Consider the following 18701-nt stretch of genomic DNA (forward strand, 5'->3'; position numbering starts at 1 on the left):
ATCTTTATCATTGTGTGATCCTGCTGGTAATATTTCCTGTCACATGGCAGTTGTTGGGTGGTGATTGGTTCTCTTGTCTCCCTCCCGCCCCCCCACACTTCCCAAAATCAATGCAAAGAATAAAACGGATCAGCATATAACACATGGAGATCATCTCTTACCAATATCTGAGTGATATCTGCACATCATGATAAAGACAAGCCCACTAATGAAATATCAATAAAGATACCACATAAATCATCAGAATGTCAATTATGATAGTCCCAACGATCATCCCACTGCGATATAACACATGTACTCTCAACCACAAGGAAGACAGAAATAACACAACATAACACTAGCAGTTCAAAAACCAAAACATTCTCTGTAGGTTCATTCTCAAAATCAGTGGGAGAGGAACTGGTGAATGACTTATGCCAAATATCATCTTTGAGTAGTTATGGTAATATCATTTCATATTCTGTGAAAACGTGGAATAATAAAAACTTGAATCAATCAACCAGGTCAGTCACGACAATCATGGTGCAACCGGCCATGTCATGGTGATGGGAGGCACCATCTTACCTGTTATAAAGAGTAGGGGTTACCATAAGGGGGAATGAGGAGTGCAGCTCCCCCTCCTCTGCTAAAAGCAGAGGAAGAGCTTCCCCTTCTCTTCCTGGCTAGAGTTCACACTAAGGGTACTTCTACACTGGCGCTAGAGGTGTAATTCCCAGTTCAGGCAGATAAACCTGTGCTAGTTCTGATCAAGCTAGCACCCTAAAAATAACAGTATAGCTGCAATACCATGAGTTGCAGGGACATGCTAGCCCACCCGCCCCATGGACAATCCCGTCTGAAACCCTAGGTAGAGGCTCAGGACAGCTAGCTCATCCCACTGTCTGTGCAGCCACTGTTACTTTTAGCTCACTAGCTCCATCAGAGCTAGTGCAGGTATGTGTCCCAAGCTGAGAATTATAGCTCCAGCATAGACATACCCTAGGAAGTGCTCCCTCTCCTCCTGGGCAGATGTAGTGAGATCTCTCCCTCCTGTGATAATCTTCTTTAGCCACTGGGTGCGAGAATTATGAAGGCACCCAACAATGAATAAAAGAATCAGTGCCTTCCTGGTTTCTCTTGCTCTCCTGACTACTGTAGTTTACCTGTGAAGCAATAAGTCAGATTAGAAAGAGTATTTTCCTTGAGATGGTCACCTGTTAATTTATCGTTACTGAAGCGAGTTTGAAGTTTTGATGGCTGGTGATCCCTGTGTAGGGGTCAGGGAAGAAAACTCTCCTGGTAGAAAAGCACTGCATGCCAGCCATGATAATATACCTGCTGCTTTTGAGTAGAACAGGAAGATTTAATAGAGTGCACATCATTAAAAATGAAAGCCTTGATCTGCAGGATTGTGAGTGTGTCTTACTTTTCAGGAAGGCCCTTGGGTTTTGATTTTAAGATAATGAAAGAGAATGATGGGCCTTAAGATGGACCAACCAAAGATCTTGCTTTTCTGGGCATTTAGAAGAGCTTGGAGTATGGGAGATATCAGTGTAACAGCCAAACCGTGCTTTGTGTTGCACAGGTGCACTTGGGGCAGAGAAGCTGCAGGACGACTCTTCCTCCTTCAGGTTCATTTCTGGAGTGTGGGGAAGACGACCTGTCTAGTGTGCTCTTTCGATGTTCCACAGCCAAGGAATTGTGGTCTGGTAGCTTTGGAGGTGGTGTCTGGTCACCAGCTTCCCTGCTCATAATCTGAGGTCTATTGTAGACTGTAGAAGAGTTGCATGACACTCCCTTTTTAGTGCACATCCCTCTCTCCCGCTGAGCTATCCTGCCTTTCACAGGCAAGATGGCTTAGGGACCTACCATTTTTTCAGCACCAGGCCAATCCACCATGCTTTCTTTTGTTCATCCAAGGTGAAGATTTTGCTCTAAGATATTTAGGCAACAAGTGTTACAGGGAGAATGAGAAAGATAATGCGTCTTGCCAAGGTTTGCTTTTTGTCCTGTAATTTCCTAAACATAAGAATAAATTTACTTACAAAGGATGATGATGCAAACTCCACACATTACAAGAAGATTGCAAAAACAGGGGGGCTTGCTTTTCAGCCTGCCTTTGATGTTTCATTGCTGCAGGACATCTTGAGAATTAATCCTGGTCTCTGGCAAGTCTCCACAACATAACACACTAGCTACAGCTATTGCATGTTGTAACATTGTTCCCCCACGTTCTAACGAAGTTGTAGGGTTGAGATTGCGCTCTAGCAGCCAGCACCTAGGGCTTCTGTTGTAGGATGGGAAATCTGAAGTTGTGTTAATGTCCCTTGAAGGGGACCTGTAAATATTTCAAAACTGTGACCCCTTGTTAGGCTAAGAGGTAAGGAAACCACATGAAAGTTACTTCACCTGACTATTTAGGTTCCCTGGCTGTGTTGGCTGACCCAGGCTTTGCAGTAAAACCCTAACATGCATAATTCTGTGGTGTCAAAGGTACCAAGTAAACCCAGCAGGAGCTAACAGCTAGTCCATAATCTTCCAAGAGAAATCAAACAATAGTAAAAACAATCCTCCACCCCAGCCCCACTCTATCCCTGCACCTGGAAAAATCCCATTACACACAATGTCAGATCCAGCTCTAAAATGACTTGGCTGACCCTCAATGGGCTGGCTGCAGTGGTAGCTGTGACTCTTCAATCTGCTGCCTGCTGCAGCATCAAGTGGAACTGGAGCCATTTGGACACACATTTGAGAGCTGTAACAAAAAAAAAAGAAGCTTTTTCTTTGTTTGTTATTTACATTATGAGCTTGGAAATTGGCAGCATTTGCTACATCTTTCTCAGTAAATGAAGTGAGTACATTTTTGAGCTAAATTTTGGAAAGCCTTTCCTGGCGTGCACCAGGATATAGCCGGGGGGAGGAAGAGAGCAAACTTGGCTACTCTTGAAGCTTTATGTCCACCTGAGTGGCTAAACTGCACTGGAGAATATGGCCAGTGATGCCTGTCTAAGAAATAATGCCATCCAGTACTCCCCCAGGAGCAGCGTAGCTCTGCACCACCCAAGACTGGACAATGCCTGATATGCATGATTGAGTACTATGTTTGCAGCTCACCTTTAGCCATCACTAGATATCAGGGATGAGCGAGGAACTTATTCAAGGAAGACAAAAACTTGGAGAGAGAGAGAGAAATAAAAACAGTCAACTGAGGGGCACAAGACCATGCTTGTAAATGTTTGTTTCAGGTGTAAAGATGAATGGAACATCATTGCCATCAGAACGATTATAGGGAGAGGGTTAGCTGGATTTAATCTACTCTGTGTAGATGCTGTATTTCTAATGGGCCTGTTGCACTGTTATCTTGGTGATGTGAAAGAATCAGAAGCTTTTGAGGCTGACACGCTTGTGCTAAAATGAAATTAATGCATAGCACGTTTTTGCCTTTAGAAGTTTTCTGTAGTTCTTATTTATTTAGGGTGGTATTTTAAAAAGGGCTGCTCCCCATATTTCCTATCTAGTAACTTATACAGTTCTTGTTGCAGTGGTATCCGAGCAGTTTAGAATCATTAATGGATTTTATCCTTCCAACACTTCTGTGTTAAGTAGATGTTATCCTCATTTTACAGACAGGAAATTGAGGCACCAGGTTTATGATGTTGACTTGCCTAAGGTCACCTAGGAATTCTGTGACAGAGTTGCATATTCATCCCAGATCTCCTGAGTCCAATTTCAGTACCCTATCTACCAGCTAGATCATCCTAACTTTCAGGGTATGTCTGTGCTGGAGCTAGAAGGTGAAATTTCCAGCTCGAGGAGACATAGCTGCACTATCTCCAATTGAGCTAGCATGCTAAAAATAGACATATACCTGTGGTCTCAGATGGGATCATACTCGGGGCAGCTAGCCCATTCCACCACTTGCACTGCCACCGCTATGAGTCTATATTTAGCATAATAACTCAATCAGAGAAAGCACAGGTATGTCTCTTTGAACTGAGAATTACACCTTTCAGCTCCAGTGTAAACGTACCCTAACTCTGTCTAACTCTGGTCCCATTGAAGTCAATGGAAATTTTATCACTGACCAATGAGAACAGAGTTAGACAAATGTTGAGGGCTTTTGAAATTCTAGCCTTATTGTTTTAGTCTCTGTTTTTAGGAACCCCCTCTTAGAAGTTTGACATTTCTACTCTTTCTGTTTTAATTTTTTCATATTACTTTTTCTCCTGTGTTGAAGAGAGCTAAACCTGGCACCTGTGTTTCTGGTTGTTCATCAACAACTTCAGCTTATTGAACCAAATTCTGCCAGTGCGATCCCTTTGTAGTCAGACCTCACTTCAGTAGGCTTTCACAGGTGTAAATGGGTGTAAGAAAAGACCCATTGTCTGGGCACAGTGTCATCAGATGTTGTCAGCACAGGGCTAGAAATAATACAGTACTTGTTAGCTAACTGCTGCAGAGACAGCCTAGGCAGTGGGACACATTGTTTATTGTGGACATTGCTAAGATTAGCTATTTGTTTTTATAATTTGATAGGTAACAGTGTGTCTGTTTTTTAAATAAGAGGATCATAGAAGTGAGAGGTAGAAGAGATCTATTAAGTCTATTTGTCACTCCCAGTACCCAATGCAGGATTGTTCCCTAGAGCTCACGGTAGTACAGTTTTAAGTTACTCAAGGGATGGGGTTTCCACCATTCCCTTTGGGAAACTGTTTCATAGTCTTTAGGCATCACTGTTGGACAACTTGCCCTGAGATTCAGCATGAATTTCCTGTTGCTCAGAGAGGTATTTCGAACTGGACGTATTTCACAGGAATAAGCGTTTTAAAGTGTTGTCATCTTCTTTCGCAGAAGGTGCGCTTTTCCCAACAGATAGGCCTCCTTTGTGTATTCAGAGTAACTGCTTCTTGCTTTAGAGACAAAAATGAGTTTTCACTACTTTTTACTCCTGTTTGCCCGCAGATCCAAGGGAGAAGCGGCTGAATCGATTCTGGTTCACACATCATTGACAGAGTTGTTAATGAGGTTCCAGTTTCAGGGCCAAATTCTTCCCTTCCTTACATTTATACAAACCCAACAGAACACAGTGGGCCAGATCCTCTGGTCCAGCTAAGCTGTCTTCAGCACAAACTGAAGGAGAGCAGGGGGAGGTAGTGTTACCTAACATTTACGTTCCCATTGATCCTGGGGCAGAATGAAAATAAGACCCCAGTCCTAATTTAAAGGCTGCTCAAGGGACCACTCCAAATGCCAGAGATTACTGAGGCCTGGGGATGCCCCAGCTATAGCCATTTGTCCTGTTGCTTTCCCCTTCAGCAGGAGCCATGAGTAAGGGTGGGATAAGAGCCTCTGCATGCTACCTGAAGATTACTCCATACAGAGGGACTCCCAGGGGACAAATCCACTGGCTTTAGGGCTGCTTTGCGCTGATGGAGCCATGCAAAGCAGCCCAAGCATAGTTGAGGACCGGCCCATTGTGCTTACACAGATATTGTGATGAAGTCAGAATTAGGCCCTGTATTATCTTTATTGCCCGTGATATGCACAAGCCAGAAAGAGCCAGTGTGACTCTCCGATCCCAGGATGGGTTTGCAGAACTGACATTTAGGAAAATTACCTTTTTTTGGTAAACTGAACAGACTGGATCTGGAAACTGTTAACGTAAAAAACAAGGAGTCCTCAGAGTGCCATTAGTTTCATTACCTTTCCTGAGCAAAACTGCATTTTAAGATTAGTGATACTTTGGGTGTGAAAACATTAACAGTATCACTTTAAAATGGCTTTCTTTGTCTAGCACAAGCTTTACCTGGGAAATGAGAATAACTAACAGCTTCTCATTTTACTGGCAGCTGGAAGGGAAGAATGAAAAAGCCCAGGGGGAAACTGTCTTGGCCACTGATTCAAAAGGAGCTTTTAAGAGGGAGAGAGAGGAGCACAAGAAGTTGCTCGCTGACAGTCACAGCTTGGTGATGGACCTACGATGGCAACTTCAGCACAGTGAGAAGAATTGGAACAGGGAAAAGATGGAGCTTCAGGATAGATTGGACAGAGACCGGCGAGAGTGGGAGCGACAAAAGAAGGAATTGCTGAGGAGGATAGAACAGGTAAGAGGTCATTGACTAATCAGGTGACTAGCTGTATATGCTAATTGATACATATTATCTAAATTCAGATCACGGCGAAGAAACTTTATTAAAAAACTGCAGAGGAATAAGTTGGGTTCTTTGCCACATTAGTGTTTCTCATAATATGCAATGATAAAAATACGGTGTGCAGGGGAGGGAAACACAGTATGTTGCATGGATTATTAGCATCTGAGAAAGCAGTTTCAGGTTAATGGTCATTTCCTGCCTCGTTCAATTTACCCAACACTTGCACAATCACATTGATTGTCTCCATCTGAAACCTTTTATGCATCTTTTTTTCTTGTTGAAAATCTAAATCCGACAGTTAGGGTTAGTTTAAGGCGTTGCCACCCATCCGGTTTTCAGCTTGTGTGTCCACGTGCCACTTGACAAGCCCTGATGTCTGGCTTTTGTGATCTGGGGAGGAAGAGGCAGAGAAGGGGGCAGGGCCTGGGAAAGAGGCAGAGCAGGTGTGTGGTCTGGGGGTCCAGTTACCAGCCATTAGCAAGGTGGCCACCCTACGTTAGTCAAGGTTTGGCAGATCGTTCCCTGCCCAGAAAATCTGACCATCCATAAATTCACCACCAAAGATGAAGCAGCTATGACAGTTCAGTCTCTATTAGAATTATTCTCTCTAGTAAAGTAATGCACATGATGATGCTGAAGCAGCCAGTCTGATAACAGCTAAGTAGCTACAGTAAGGCCAAATGTTCAAATGCTGCTTCTGATACTGCTTATACGCAGTTTTTGCCCATCCCATTTCTGTTGCACATTTGGCAATTGTACATCTAACTACCCAGTTTTCATGCCCAAATGCTCAGGAGACTCACTGATTTGAACGTTTGACATCAAGTAGACACAATGGCATTATTATTTGTCTGGAAAAGACACACAGACAGACTCACACCTGCAAGTTGAATAGGAAAAAGTTAAAACACAGTTTTTGGCTGACAGTTGTTATGATCAAAATTATGTATTAGAAGAACAGAAAACAATTGAAATTCTGAGTTTGCATTTTACCTGTTACTTTCTGTCCACGGGACATCGAAAGCTGCACTGCACCAGATTAGAGTGTGCTCTTTAGGCAGCAGTTACTCTTGGGTGATATACAAATTAGCTTTTCATGTTAAATTGATGAAAGTCTGGTGTTCTTCATAACCAATTTATGAAAAGGGTACACTTTCTTTATTGCCCTCTCCCACCTTAAGTGCTTCAGTGAGGAGCTAAAGAAGACCCACTAGGCAACACATATTGTGGGTTAAAGAGTACTCCTAATTTATTCCATGATGTTTGAACACAGAGAATTCAGGAAAAATCCTACACTATTGATAATTCTTTAAATCATCACTACATGTGGGAGAAGACAGGGCTTCTAAAATGGGCTATCTGGGCAAGAAGAAAGGAGGGCAGACAGAGAGAGCTGTGCAGACAGAGGAAAAAGTTTTAAATTGATTCAACCTCTCTCTCTTCATTTATAATAATAAAAAATAACATTCTGCATTTCTTTATCATCTTATAGCCTAGGATCTTTGACGGTGCTTTGCAAGCATTAATGAATTAGGCTGTACAACACCCTGTAATTTAGGTAAATATTATAATGTCTGTTTTTCAGATGTAGCAACTAAGGCACGGGACCTACTAGTCCTGCGGCAGAATTGCTAATAGAAACCGCTTAACTCTCAGTTTTGTGGGGTGTTTTAGCAGCTTAATCTTTCTATGGCATGACTGTACTGATGTTCTCCCATGGTGTCTAGAATGGCGTTCTAATGCAAAAACCTCTGATCTCCTCCCAAGGGAGTATTTGGTTCCCAAAACAGGAAGTTCATAGCTGTAAAAAAGTTTCCCTGTGTGTTAAAGGGACACAGGTGCAAACATTTGTTGACAGATGCTTCAGTACCTGTTTGGGTGTTTAGGTTCGTGTCCCTGTGAAGTTCGTTTTGTTGTGTTTTGTAAGCAATATCGCCCTTGTGTTTGTTCAGTACTCCGGGGGAATTTAACATGATTAGAAGCTGAAAATTAGTGGAGAAATAATTTTTAATGTTTCCTAGCCTTTAACTTTCTTTAAACCAGATGAAACCTATCTGTATCATCTTTAGTAGACTACTTACTAGCTCTCAACTCACCCTGGAACTGGTTCTTTTTGTTATTGTTCAGAAACAGAGTGAGAATTAGTTGTATATGTTGTGCAATAAAGTGTTTGTTTGCAGTATCACTGATAGATTCCAGTTCCAGTCTCAAATCACTACAGAGGAACAGTAATACACTAACTCCTCACTTAAAGTCGTCCCGGTTAACATTGTTTCGTTGTTACATTGCTGATCAATTAGGGAACATGCTTGTTTAAAGTTGTGCAATGCTCCCTTATAACGTCCTTTGGCAGCCGCCTGCTTTGTCCACTGCTTGCAGGAAGAGCAGCCCATTGGAGCTAGCTGGTGGGGGCTTGGAACCAGGGTGGCCCAGCAGCCCCTCCATAAGCTCCCCATTCCCCTAAGTTCCCTGTGCAGCAGCCGCCCAGCAGGCTACCAATTGCCGGCAGTTCAGCTGTCCCTCCCCCCACTGCCATGTGCTGCTCCTGCCTCTGCCTTGGAGCTGCTCCCTGAGCCTCCTGCTTGCTGTGGTGGGGGGCGGCAGCATTTTGAAAATATGGCTCGCTGCCCATATACATTCACAAAGCCATCTATGTTTATGAGCAAGCATTTCCCTGTCTGACAGGAAACTACCAGAGATTTGCAGGCTTTTAGTTCAATATCCTTTCAGCTCTTAGTCATGCTCTGCTTTATATGGAAGCAATTAGCATATCTCTAAACCCTTTCTTTACAGTGTTTTGCTCTGTACACTCAGTGTATGGGGAAAATACAACACAATGTGTTTTTGAAAATAGAATCTAGAAGATAACAAAATCATATTTGCCAAGTTTCAGACTCATGCTTTCTGCTTATCTGCCTTCATAGTTCCTACATAATACACGAGAGAGAGAGATACATATAAATTATGAAATATTTTATTTTGGATAGTTTATGGATATAGTACTCAGACATAAAAAGCTTGGTGACCTAATTATTTTCACAGCTTTTAACTGTTCTCTCTTCAACGTCATTGTCACTGTATTACCCCTTGGGACATCATCCTGTATTATAATATCAAGCTTAATTTTGCCATGATCACACCACCTAGCACTTAAAATTCTTAAATTAATTATGTTCAAAGTTGTTTTTCTTTGTAGGTATGAACAAGAGCATTTCATCCCTCTTCTCCCAGTGTGCATGTGTGTATACATACCAACATTTCAACTGTTGCCAACATTTCAACAAAGTGACTAATGATTGTTTTGGTGCCAAAAGTTTTGGATTCCCCCAACCTGAGCCACCTTAAAGTAGAATGATTTTTAGATGTTGAGGATTTAGCACTTTCTGAAAATCAGGCCCCTTTAAAGTATCTCAGGTTAGACACCCAAAATCATTAGTCACTTTTGAAAAATTTAGACTAATATTTCTAATTTCCACAGAACCATAGAAATATAGGACTGGAAGGAAGTTCAAGAGGTCATCTAGTCCAGTGTTTCTCAACGACCAGTCCGTGGACTGGCACCAGTCCCTGAAATCTCCCTGCCACAGTTTAGGAAAGCAGCAAGCCAATGCCTGGTATCAAAAAGGTTGAGAAACGCTGATCTAGTCCATCCCCCCATGCTGAGTCAGTATTAAGTATACCTAGACCACCCCTGACTTTTGTCTAACCTGTTCTTCAAAAACCTCCAGTGATGGGGATTCTACAGCCTCCATTGGAAGCCTTCTCCAGTGCTTAACTATACCTTACAGTCTGAAAGTTTTTTCTAATATCTAACTTGAATCTCCCTTGCTGCAAACTAAGCTGGTTACTTCTCCCTATCCTCAGCAGACATGGAGAACAATTGATCACGATCCTCTTTATGAAAATCTTTTATATATTTGAAGACTCTTATGTCCTCCTTCCACCTTCTCTTCTCAAGACTACACATGTCCAATGCGTTCAGCCTCTCCTCATAGGCCATGTTTTCCAAATCTCTTATCATTTTTGTTGCTCCCTTCTGGACTCACTCCAGTTTGTTCATATCTTGCTTAAACTATGGTGCCCAAAATTGGATACAGTACTCCAGCTGTGCTGAGTAGAGTCCAACAATTACTCTGTATTTTACATATGATGCCTGTTAATACACCTCAGAATGGCATTTGTTTTTTTTCAGCCGCACTATGTTGTTGACTCATATTCAATTTGTACTCCACTATACCCCCCACTCGATCCTTTTTCACAGTACTACTGCCTAGCCAGTCATTCCCCATTTTAAAGTTGTGCATTTGATTTTTCCTTCCTTACTTTGCACTTGTCTTTACTGATTGTCATCTTATCATTTATCTTCATTTCAATTTTTTAATATTTATAGGCTAATCCAGTAAACCATATTGATTTGTCATACAGCTCCAAAGATGGGTAGTATTAGAAAGGCATATGAAAATCATGTAGGGCTTGCAACTGTACATGTGTACGAGGAAAAAGAAAAAATACGTACTAACTATTTCTCCTTACAATTGAACCCCTAAGTTAGTTACTATAAATGAAGTTGTTTGAGGTGTCCTATAAAATTACCCAAATCCTGAAGTTTTATTCAATTTTTATTCAGTTCTTCCTCAATGGTATTGGTTCATTACTAGGTGGAAATGATAGAATTATCAATAAAAATGAAAAAAAGGTAGAAGTGTTCAGTAAATATTTCTGTTCTGTATTTGGAGAAAAAACAGATGATGTCATATATATGCTGATGATAACACTGACCATTCCACCAGTGTATAAGGAGGATGTTAAATGGCAGTTACTAAAGTCAGATATTTTTAAATCAGCAGGTCCAGAGAACTTGCATCCAAGAGTTTTAAAAGAGATGGCTGAGGAGGTCACTGGACCATGAATGTTGATTTTCAATAAGTTGTGGAAAACCAGGGAAGTTCCAGAAGACTGGAAGAGAGCTAATATTTTGCGAGTATTTAAAAAGGATAAATGAGATGACCTGGGTAATTATAGGACAGCCAGTCTGACATCAATCCTTGGCAAGATAATAGAGTGGACTCAAATAATAAAGAATTAAAGGAGAATAATATAATTAATGCCAATCAGCATGGATTAATGGAAAATAGATCCTGTCAAACTAACCATATATATATTTTTTATGAGATTACAAGTTTGGTTGATAAAGGGAATTGTCTGATGTAATATACTTAGACTTCTGTAGGGCGTTTGATTTGATACCACCCAAAATTTGTATTTAAAAAACTAGATTTAGTTTAAATTTTAAAACTAGATTTAAAAAATTAACATGGCACAATTGAATAGATTAAAAGCTGTCTTAACTGTTAGCTCTCATAATGTACTTGCAAACAGGGAATCATCATTGAGTGGTGTGTTTCTAGTGGAGTCCCTATGATATTTAACATTTTTATCAATGACCTGGAAGAAAACATAAAATCAGCAGTGATAAAGATTGCAGATGACACACAAATTGGGGGAGTGGTAAATAACAAAGAGGACAGATCATTGATTCAGAGCAGTCTGGATCGCTTGGTAAGCTGGGTGCAAGCAAACACTATGTGTTTTAATATGGCTAACTGTAAATCCAGGAAGAAAGACTGTAGGCCATACTTAGAGGATGTGGAACTCTATCCTGGAAAACAGTCACTCTGAAAAAGATTTGGGGGTCATGTTGGATAATCAGCTGAACACAAGATTCCAGTGTGACGCTATGGCCAAAAGGGCTTTTGTGATCCTTGGATGCATAAACAAGGAAATCTTGAGTAGAAGTAGAGAAGATATTTTACCCCTATATTTGGCACTGGTGTGACTGCTGCTAGAATACTATGTCCAGTTCTGGTGCTCATAATTCAAAAAGGATGTTGATAAGTTGGAGAGGGTTCAGAGAAGAGGTACAAGAATGATTAAGGGATTAGAAAATATGCCTCCTAGTGATGATTCAAGGAGCTCAATAAGTTTAGTTTAACAAAGAGAAGGTGGTGATTTGATTATAGTCAATAAGTATCTTCATGGGTGTAGTGATCCCTCGGTCTTCAGTGGGGAGGGAGGCCACTCTGCCTTGCTGTATTGGGTGGTAGCCCTTCAGCTGAGGTTGCACTGGTGGGGCCAAGCCATAAGTAGTCTATAGTTCTGGGCCCATCCAACAGAGGCAAACAATCAACAACAGTCTGGTGCTCTTGTCTCCACCCTTGGGCAGGGCAGTACACTGAGCAGCCCCTCAGCTGAGGCTGACAGTAATTAGCAGTCTGGAGTCCTAGCCCTTTGGGTGGAGTCCAGCAGGGAGCAGGCTGTAGCCTAAGCCTCCAGGCCAAGGCAGCCAGCAAATACACACAATCTAGAGCCCTAGCCCCTGGGCGGGGCATAGCGGAGAGCAGGCTTTAGCCTCAGCATGTGGGCTAAGGCAGCCAGCAAATACACACATCTCAGGGTTCAGGTAGGGCTGAGCACCCACATTGTTTGGGGGCTCCAGAAGGGTGAGCACCCGGGAGTCTAGTGTCCTATCTCAATGGACGGTAGATCCACACAGGCCTCCTGGCCTACGGTGAGGAGTCGGCCACCCCAGGGGTTGGGTGGAAGGGGGACACGGACTCACCCAACTCCACCACGTCCCAACCCAGGGCCCTATCGGCGGTGGAGTGGTCCACCACTGGGACAGCGGGGATCCAGCCGCAAAACACCAAACTAGAGGCAGTCAGCCACGGAGTCAAACAGTTGTCAGCTGCCTCTGGGCTACTTCCTACCTCCCCAGTGTTTGGTATCTCTGAAATCCACAGGTCCTCGGGCTCCTCTGGGTACTCAGTGGACAGTAGTCCCGGCAACTCCCCATCTGGGTCCGTCTCTGGAGGCAGGGTGCTTCAGAGCGCAGATTCAGCTCCCAGGTGCCGCAGCAGACCTGAGGCATCCATCTCCTTCGCTGGGTCCCACTCAACTGAGCTGCAGAGCCCTCCCTTTATATTTCCTGTCCCGCCTTAGTACTTATGGTGAAGGGGGAGGGGTGGGTTTGGCCCCGTCCTCCAGGGGAGTGTACTGATCCCTTGCTCTCCAGTCGAGAGGGAGACCAGTCTGCCTCACTACAATGGGGAACAAATAGTTAATAATGAGCTTGTGTTGGTCTTTGTTCATGGGGAACACTGCCTAGTGGTCAGGGCTTAGGCCCTTCAAACTGCAGGGTGGGGGTGTTGGTAGGAGAGCCTGGGCCCTCCCACTCCACTAAGCTCTGGCCCAGGGCCTTGTGAGGGCTATCAGTGATCTGACTGCCAGGGGTGCCTTAAGGGCCACTTCCTACCCCAGCCCTCCCAAGATTGTCCAAAGTTTGCCATCTGTGGAGGCGGTGTGCAGGAGGTCAGCTCACTGCTTGGCACCTCCTTGTGGCCATGTGCTGCATGGTGGCTCCCTCTCTCTCAGGGCAGCAGCTGCCTCTTCTTGTGGCTTGACCCTCAGCCAGGTCAGTTCCAAGTCTCGCCTGCTGTGGTAAACAAAAGGAGGGGAATTAGCGCAAACAAACTGTCCATATGAGGGGGGTGGGGTGGGGGAATGCTTCCCTCTCAGGGTGCATCTAAAGCAGGTCCTCCCTTCCCTCATGGGGACCTTTTGGCAGTTGCTGTAGGGAGATATCCTGCTTTCCCTCAGCTCTGCTCTCAGGAGCTGCAAGGTCTGCTCTCTTCCCTGGTCTGCCCCCAGGTGAGCTGTTCCGCTTCCCTTTACCTCATCCTCCAGTCTATGCATCTCTTGCAGTTGTGATGGGGCTGACTGAGCCCAGACTAGCTCCTTAACCTTTTATTGCCCAGTGAGGGGTTTGTATACTCCATCATAGGGCTCTTCAGTCTAGCAGGTATAACACAATATTCAGACTGGAAATAAGGCATACATTAATAAGTGAGAGTAATTAATCATTGGAACAGTTTATCAAGTGTAATGGTAGATTCTCCATCACTGGCAATTTTTAAATCTAGATTGAATGTTTTTCTAAAAATTATGCTCTCGGAATTATATTGGGAAAGGCCAATAGCCTGTGCTATACAGGAGGTCAGATTGGATGATCACAATGGTTCCTTCTGGTCTTGAAAACTGTGAATAAGCAGAACTTCCACTATTTCAATGAGAATTTTGTAAAAGTAAAAAGTAAGAACATTAGGATCTGATCCAGAAAGATTTTTGACACGACAGGCACTGTATGGAATTTCTGTATTCGTCATCTCAAATTCACTCACTGAGCTCCAAAATTTCTCTTTTATTCACGTGTGCATTTAAAACTTGGTCATCTTCAAGTCCTCCGTTGACTGTTACATACTCTGTTCCTACCTGATTAATTCCACCTGTAGCTTATTGCCTCATGGACTTTCTAAAGAGCCTTCTTATCCAAACCTTTTCAGGCAGTTTTAGCAGCAAATATGAGTTACTAGGACATTCCTGCTGGCATTCCTTGTTTTTGGAAATATCATTTTTAATTGTGTGATAGTTACAACTGCAATGAAAGTTGCCTATGCTATTAACTTCGGAAAATGTTGTTAGTTCATCCATATTTGTGGCTCCACTCATTCCCCTTCCATTTTTTTAGAAGTATAGAACTAGTCACTTTAATGGTTCTCATGTAAATATGCACCTTCTCTGGACATGCCTTGCAAGCCTAATTCCTTAACTAGCTGTTTGACAATGCTGTAGTGTGCTCACCTTGTGGTTTTTAGCCATGCTGTGGTTCCACATAGTTTTGAAAATCTAGCTCTAATCCTTTGTTAAAAGGAATTTTCAACATCTAGATCTAGAGTTTGGACTGGAGATTGCTAAAAGGGGGCAGCCATTACATTATTGAGTCAGAAGACAATCATGATTATTTTGGTGGAACTCCAAAACACTCCTGGAGCTTATAATTACATTTCTTTGAGATATGGTTGTGAGAGCAATTTAATTTCAGGGGTAACTGTGTGACATTTAAGGACCTGTGTTATGTAGGAGGTCAGATTAGATGTTCTACCAATCCCTTCTTGCCTTACACTCTATGTACTTATGATATTAACTCCAGACTTTGCCCTGGGCTACACTACGACCTTATGTTGGTATAACTGCGTCACTCAGGGGTGCGGAATGCTGGTGTAGACAGCGCTAAGTCAATGGGAGATCTTCTCCCATCCACATAGCTACTGTCTCACGGAGAGGTGAAATACATATGATGATGAAGCTCTTCCCTCAGCGTAGGCAGCGTCTTCACTAAGCGTTACAGTGGTGCAGCTACAACTGCAGAGCTGTCAATGTAGACAAGCCCTTTGCTTTGCTTTGTTTTTTTTTTTTAATTCAGATTTCAAATAGTGATTTGTTTGTTTGTTTTTTTTAAAGGGGGCATTTAAAAACACGAAGGACAAGATTTCAGAATCTTGGGAACAGCTCCCTATTTGGAGATGAACACATACTGTAGTGCTAGTTTTGTCAGAGCCAAGCAGTGCTATGCCGAGGTCCGAACTGAAGGTACATCCACACTTCAAGCTGGAGGTATAATTTCCAGCTTGAGCAGATGTACCTTAAAAATGGCATGTAGCCATGGTGATGTGGGCAGCAGGAGAGGCTAGCCGCCTCAAATATGTTCCTAGCGACTCAGGTGGGATCACAGTCAGGACAGCTAACCCCTTGCACCTCCACGGCTATCCTGCTATTTTTAGCACACTAGCCCAATCAAGGCTAGTGCAGGTATGTCTACTGGAGCTGGAAATTACCTGTCCAGCTTGAAGCGTCAATGTACCCTAAGACTACTTTCCTCTGAGTGCCATGTGTGGATTGCTTCCAAGGAAATTCCTGAGTTTCTTGGCTCCATGTCAGTCTTTGCTTGCTGAAAACCTTTATTCTGTCTCCTGTGCTATTTGTTCTGTTCCAAATACTATTATGGTAACATAAAAAAAAATTTTTTGGTTTGATCACTTCAATAATTTCTGAATGTTGGCAAATAATATAATTTTCACAATTAACCAATTAAAATTAGTAAATTCTAAATGTGTAGTTTGTGGAGAGCTAACTGCAAGCTGCAATGCAAAATCAAATACTGTTGAAAATGTACGTGGGTTTGGCACTTGATGTGGATTTTCCTCCACTTTTTTTCTGGTCCCTTGCATTGAAATGTCCTCTCGTGGTAACACGATGCATTTTTCCTATTGTAGAATCCCTCATTCTCTGCATCGTACACTGAGTGAATAGTATAAACCTGTTCACGTCTCTTGAATATTTTGGAAGTTGTCAAGTCTGAGCTACAAAGCCCACAACGAAGGGCCAAAGTCTTAGAAGGCCAAGTTCTACAGAAAAGACACAGGTGTTGAGCTACTGGAAATAATCCATGCTAACTACCGTTTTAATTTGCTCTTTTTTCAGCTTCAAAAAGAAGTGAGCACACGAAAAGGAGACAGCATTCTTTGTGACCAGAAGGAGAGTAACCTTCGTCCATTTGCAACCCAGGGAAACCTTCATGTGCCTCATCCAATGGGGACAAGGTCCTATTCTGATTCAGATGCCGTACAGTTTGACGATCAGTCGCTGTCGAAGCTGAAGGAAAGTGATAGGTGCACTGCCACAGAAAACCTCTTTCTCGATTCACTGTCCCTTGATTCTCCTGATGAATCTGATGAGTCTCGGCCTCAGAGATTGGAACGGGAGAAGTTCTTGACTTGCTTAACTGAAGTATGTTTGTTTTTTCCTATCATGTTTACAATTATACTGTAATCAATATAGCTGTCATGCTATGTGAAGGGGGAGGCTTTATTAGACACTGCTTGCAGTAATTTGGTGGTGAGTTTGATTGAATTTTAATGTTGCCGCTTGTTATGAGCTGACTGGATTGGTGTAGGTCACTGGATATAATTGGAGGTTAGTCAGGCCAGTCTAAAGAAACCAGAAGGCCCGTAAGAATGTCCTGTTCTTTGGGCCAGGAGAATGAGTTGAAGAGTTAGAAATGGATCATTGTTTACTTTTGATTATGCAAGGAATTACAAGGATTTAAAGCTCTTCCTGTTTTAAAAGGGGCAGGAGCTCTATTTTGACAGGTGCTCACGTCAAACAATTTCATTGTCAAAAATCATCCTAAAGTGCCACTAAACATCAGTAAAACAGTAAGTGCTATAGAGAGGTAACGCTGATTGTTTAGAAAGGATATGAAGGAATCCTAAGTAATTCTGATCTTTCAAAGTCACTTGCTCTGATACCTCAGCATAACATCCAGGGAGATCCAGAATCTCATAGCAAAGGGCAATAAGGACGGAAATGATCAGGACACAATGAATGAAATCCAGGCCCCACTGAAGATGGTAGCAAAACTCCAGTTGACTTCAATAGACCCAGGTTTTGACCCAGTGAGATTACCTTATAGCAGGCCAGGGTAACATCCCATTAGCCTCCATAGTTTCCATCAGAAACAATGGGTTCTAGTTACTTTAGGCTGACACAAACCTGCATGCAAAACTACATATTACATTGGTGATAGCTAGGAAACTGTCAGGTGCCACAACTGTGCAGTTTACTATCTCATTTGAAATTACAAATACACCAAAGCATCAAAGAATTAAAATCTTCCTTTTTAGTCTCTTTTTGCATGTTAATTTATATTACAAAACTAATATGCAACAGATCCTGAAAAGACAGGTGCATCATGAACAACAGCTTCTGTATTGTTTGCCGTTTTCAAATTGCAGGTTTTGTGACAGACAATTTTCTGCATTCCTGAAAACTCAGATTTGTGTACATAGGTCAGGCAGGTAGACATCTGAATACTGTTTTCAGCATGCAAATGCTGTTTGTGTGTACAAATCATAGCTAACAGTGAACAGAAACTTTCACATCCAAAAATGCAGGCATATATATAGAGACTGCTTTTGCAATTTGGTCATTCAGGAAACATGTTTGTTAGGCAAGTCGAACCATGAGCCCCCTCATTATGTAACTTCAGTTGGGTTTTTTAAGCTTGTGAAAAATTGTGCCAAACCATTTGTTAAAAAATGTAAAGATATTCAAGATGTGATCTCATGCCAGCAATTAAATTGTTGCTTAACAGACCGTAGGAGAATCAGGCTGGTTGGAAGGAACAGGAAGAAGGATAAATGATTTAGGAAATATAAGAATATTTTTCTGAAATTTTAAATGCTTGTGTGTGTGTGTGTGGGAAGGTGCACGTGTACACACATACAGTATTTAATTTTCCTTGGTGGGGAAAAATGTAACTATATAGCTGTTGTGGTGGGGTTCCCTGTTTATTTTCTCCAAGTGGCTCATTTCATATGTGCTCAGATTACAAGCAAAAGAATATTTTTTTCCTATTTCCAGTTCTGTAACCTCAGCACTCAATTCTGCGGGTCAAGTGGTTTTGGATCCCGGTCCCCATTTTCGCACATCACTGCCATTAATAAAAGTTCTGCATGTGAAATTAGGCCCTCAGTGACTCTTGTGCAGCCTCCTTGTCTTCAAATTATGCTTTAGTGAAACTTATACAAACGCATTTTCTTCAGCAGGTTTCCTCAGGTGTAGCTGATTGGAGCTTAATAAACAGCTCTGTTGATCATGCACACACAAAAAAGG

General features: G+C 42.4%; 1 protein-coding gene across 10 annotated transcripts in view; it reads left to right on the plus strand.

The window, feature by feature from the left end:
• Positions 1 to 18701, plus strand: part of MTCL1 (microtubule crosslinking factor 1) — a 175179-nt gene that overhangs the window by 142909 nt on the left and 13569 nt on the right. For all 10 annotated transcript variants that reach the window (XR_005224366.2, XM_027824780.3, XM_027824781.3 and 7 more), the window contains 2 exons: positions 5829 to 6083; positions 16509 to 16814. Coding sequence is in view for 9 of the 10 variants with exons in the window: in XM_027824780.3 (XP_027680581.2) it covers positions 5829 to 6083; positions 16509 to 16814 (561 nt within the window). In the remaining variant the exon portion in view is untranslated. The remainder of the gene's footprint in view (positions 1 to 5828; positions 6084 to 16508; positions 16815 to 18701) is intronic.

The sequence above is a fragment of the Chelonia mydas genome, chromosome 2 (assembly GCF_015237465.2).
Source record: "Chelonia mydas isolate rCheMyd1 chromosome 2, rCheMyd1.pri.v2, whole genome shotgun sequence".
Classification (NCBI taxonomy): domain Eukaryota; kingdom Metazoa; phylum Chordata; order Testudines; family Cheloniidae; genus Chelonia; species Chelonia mydas.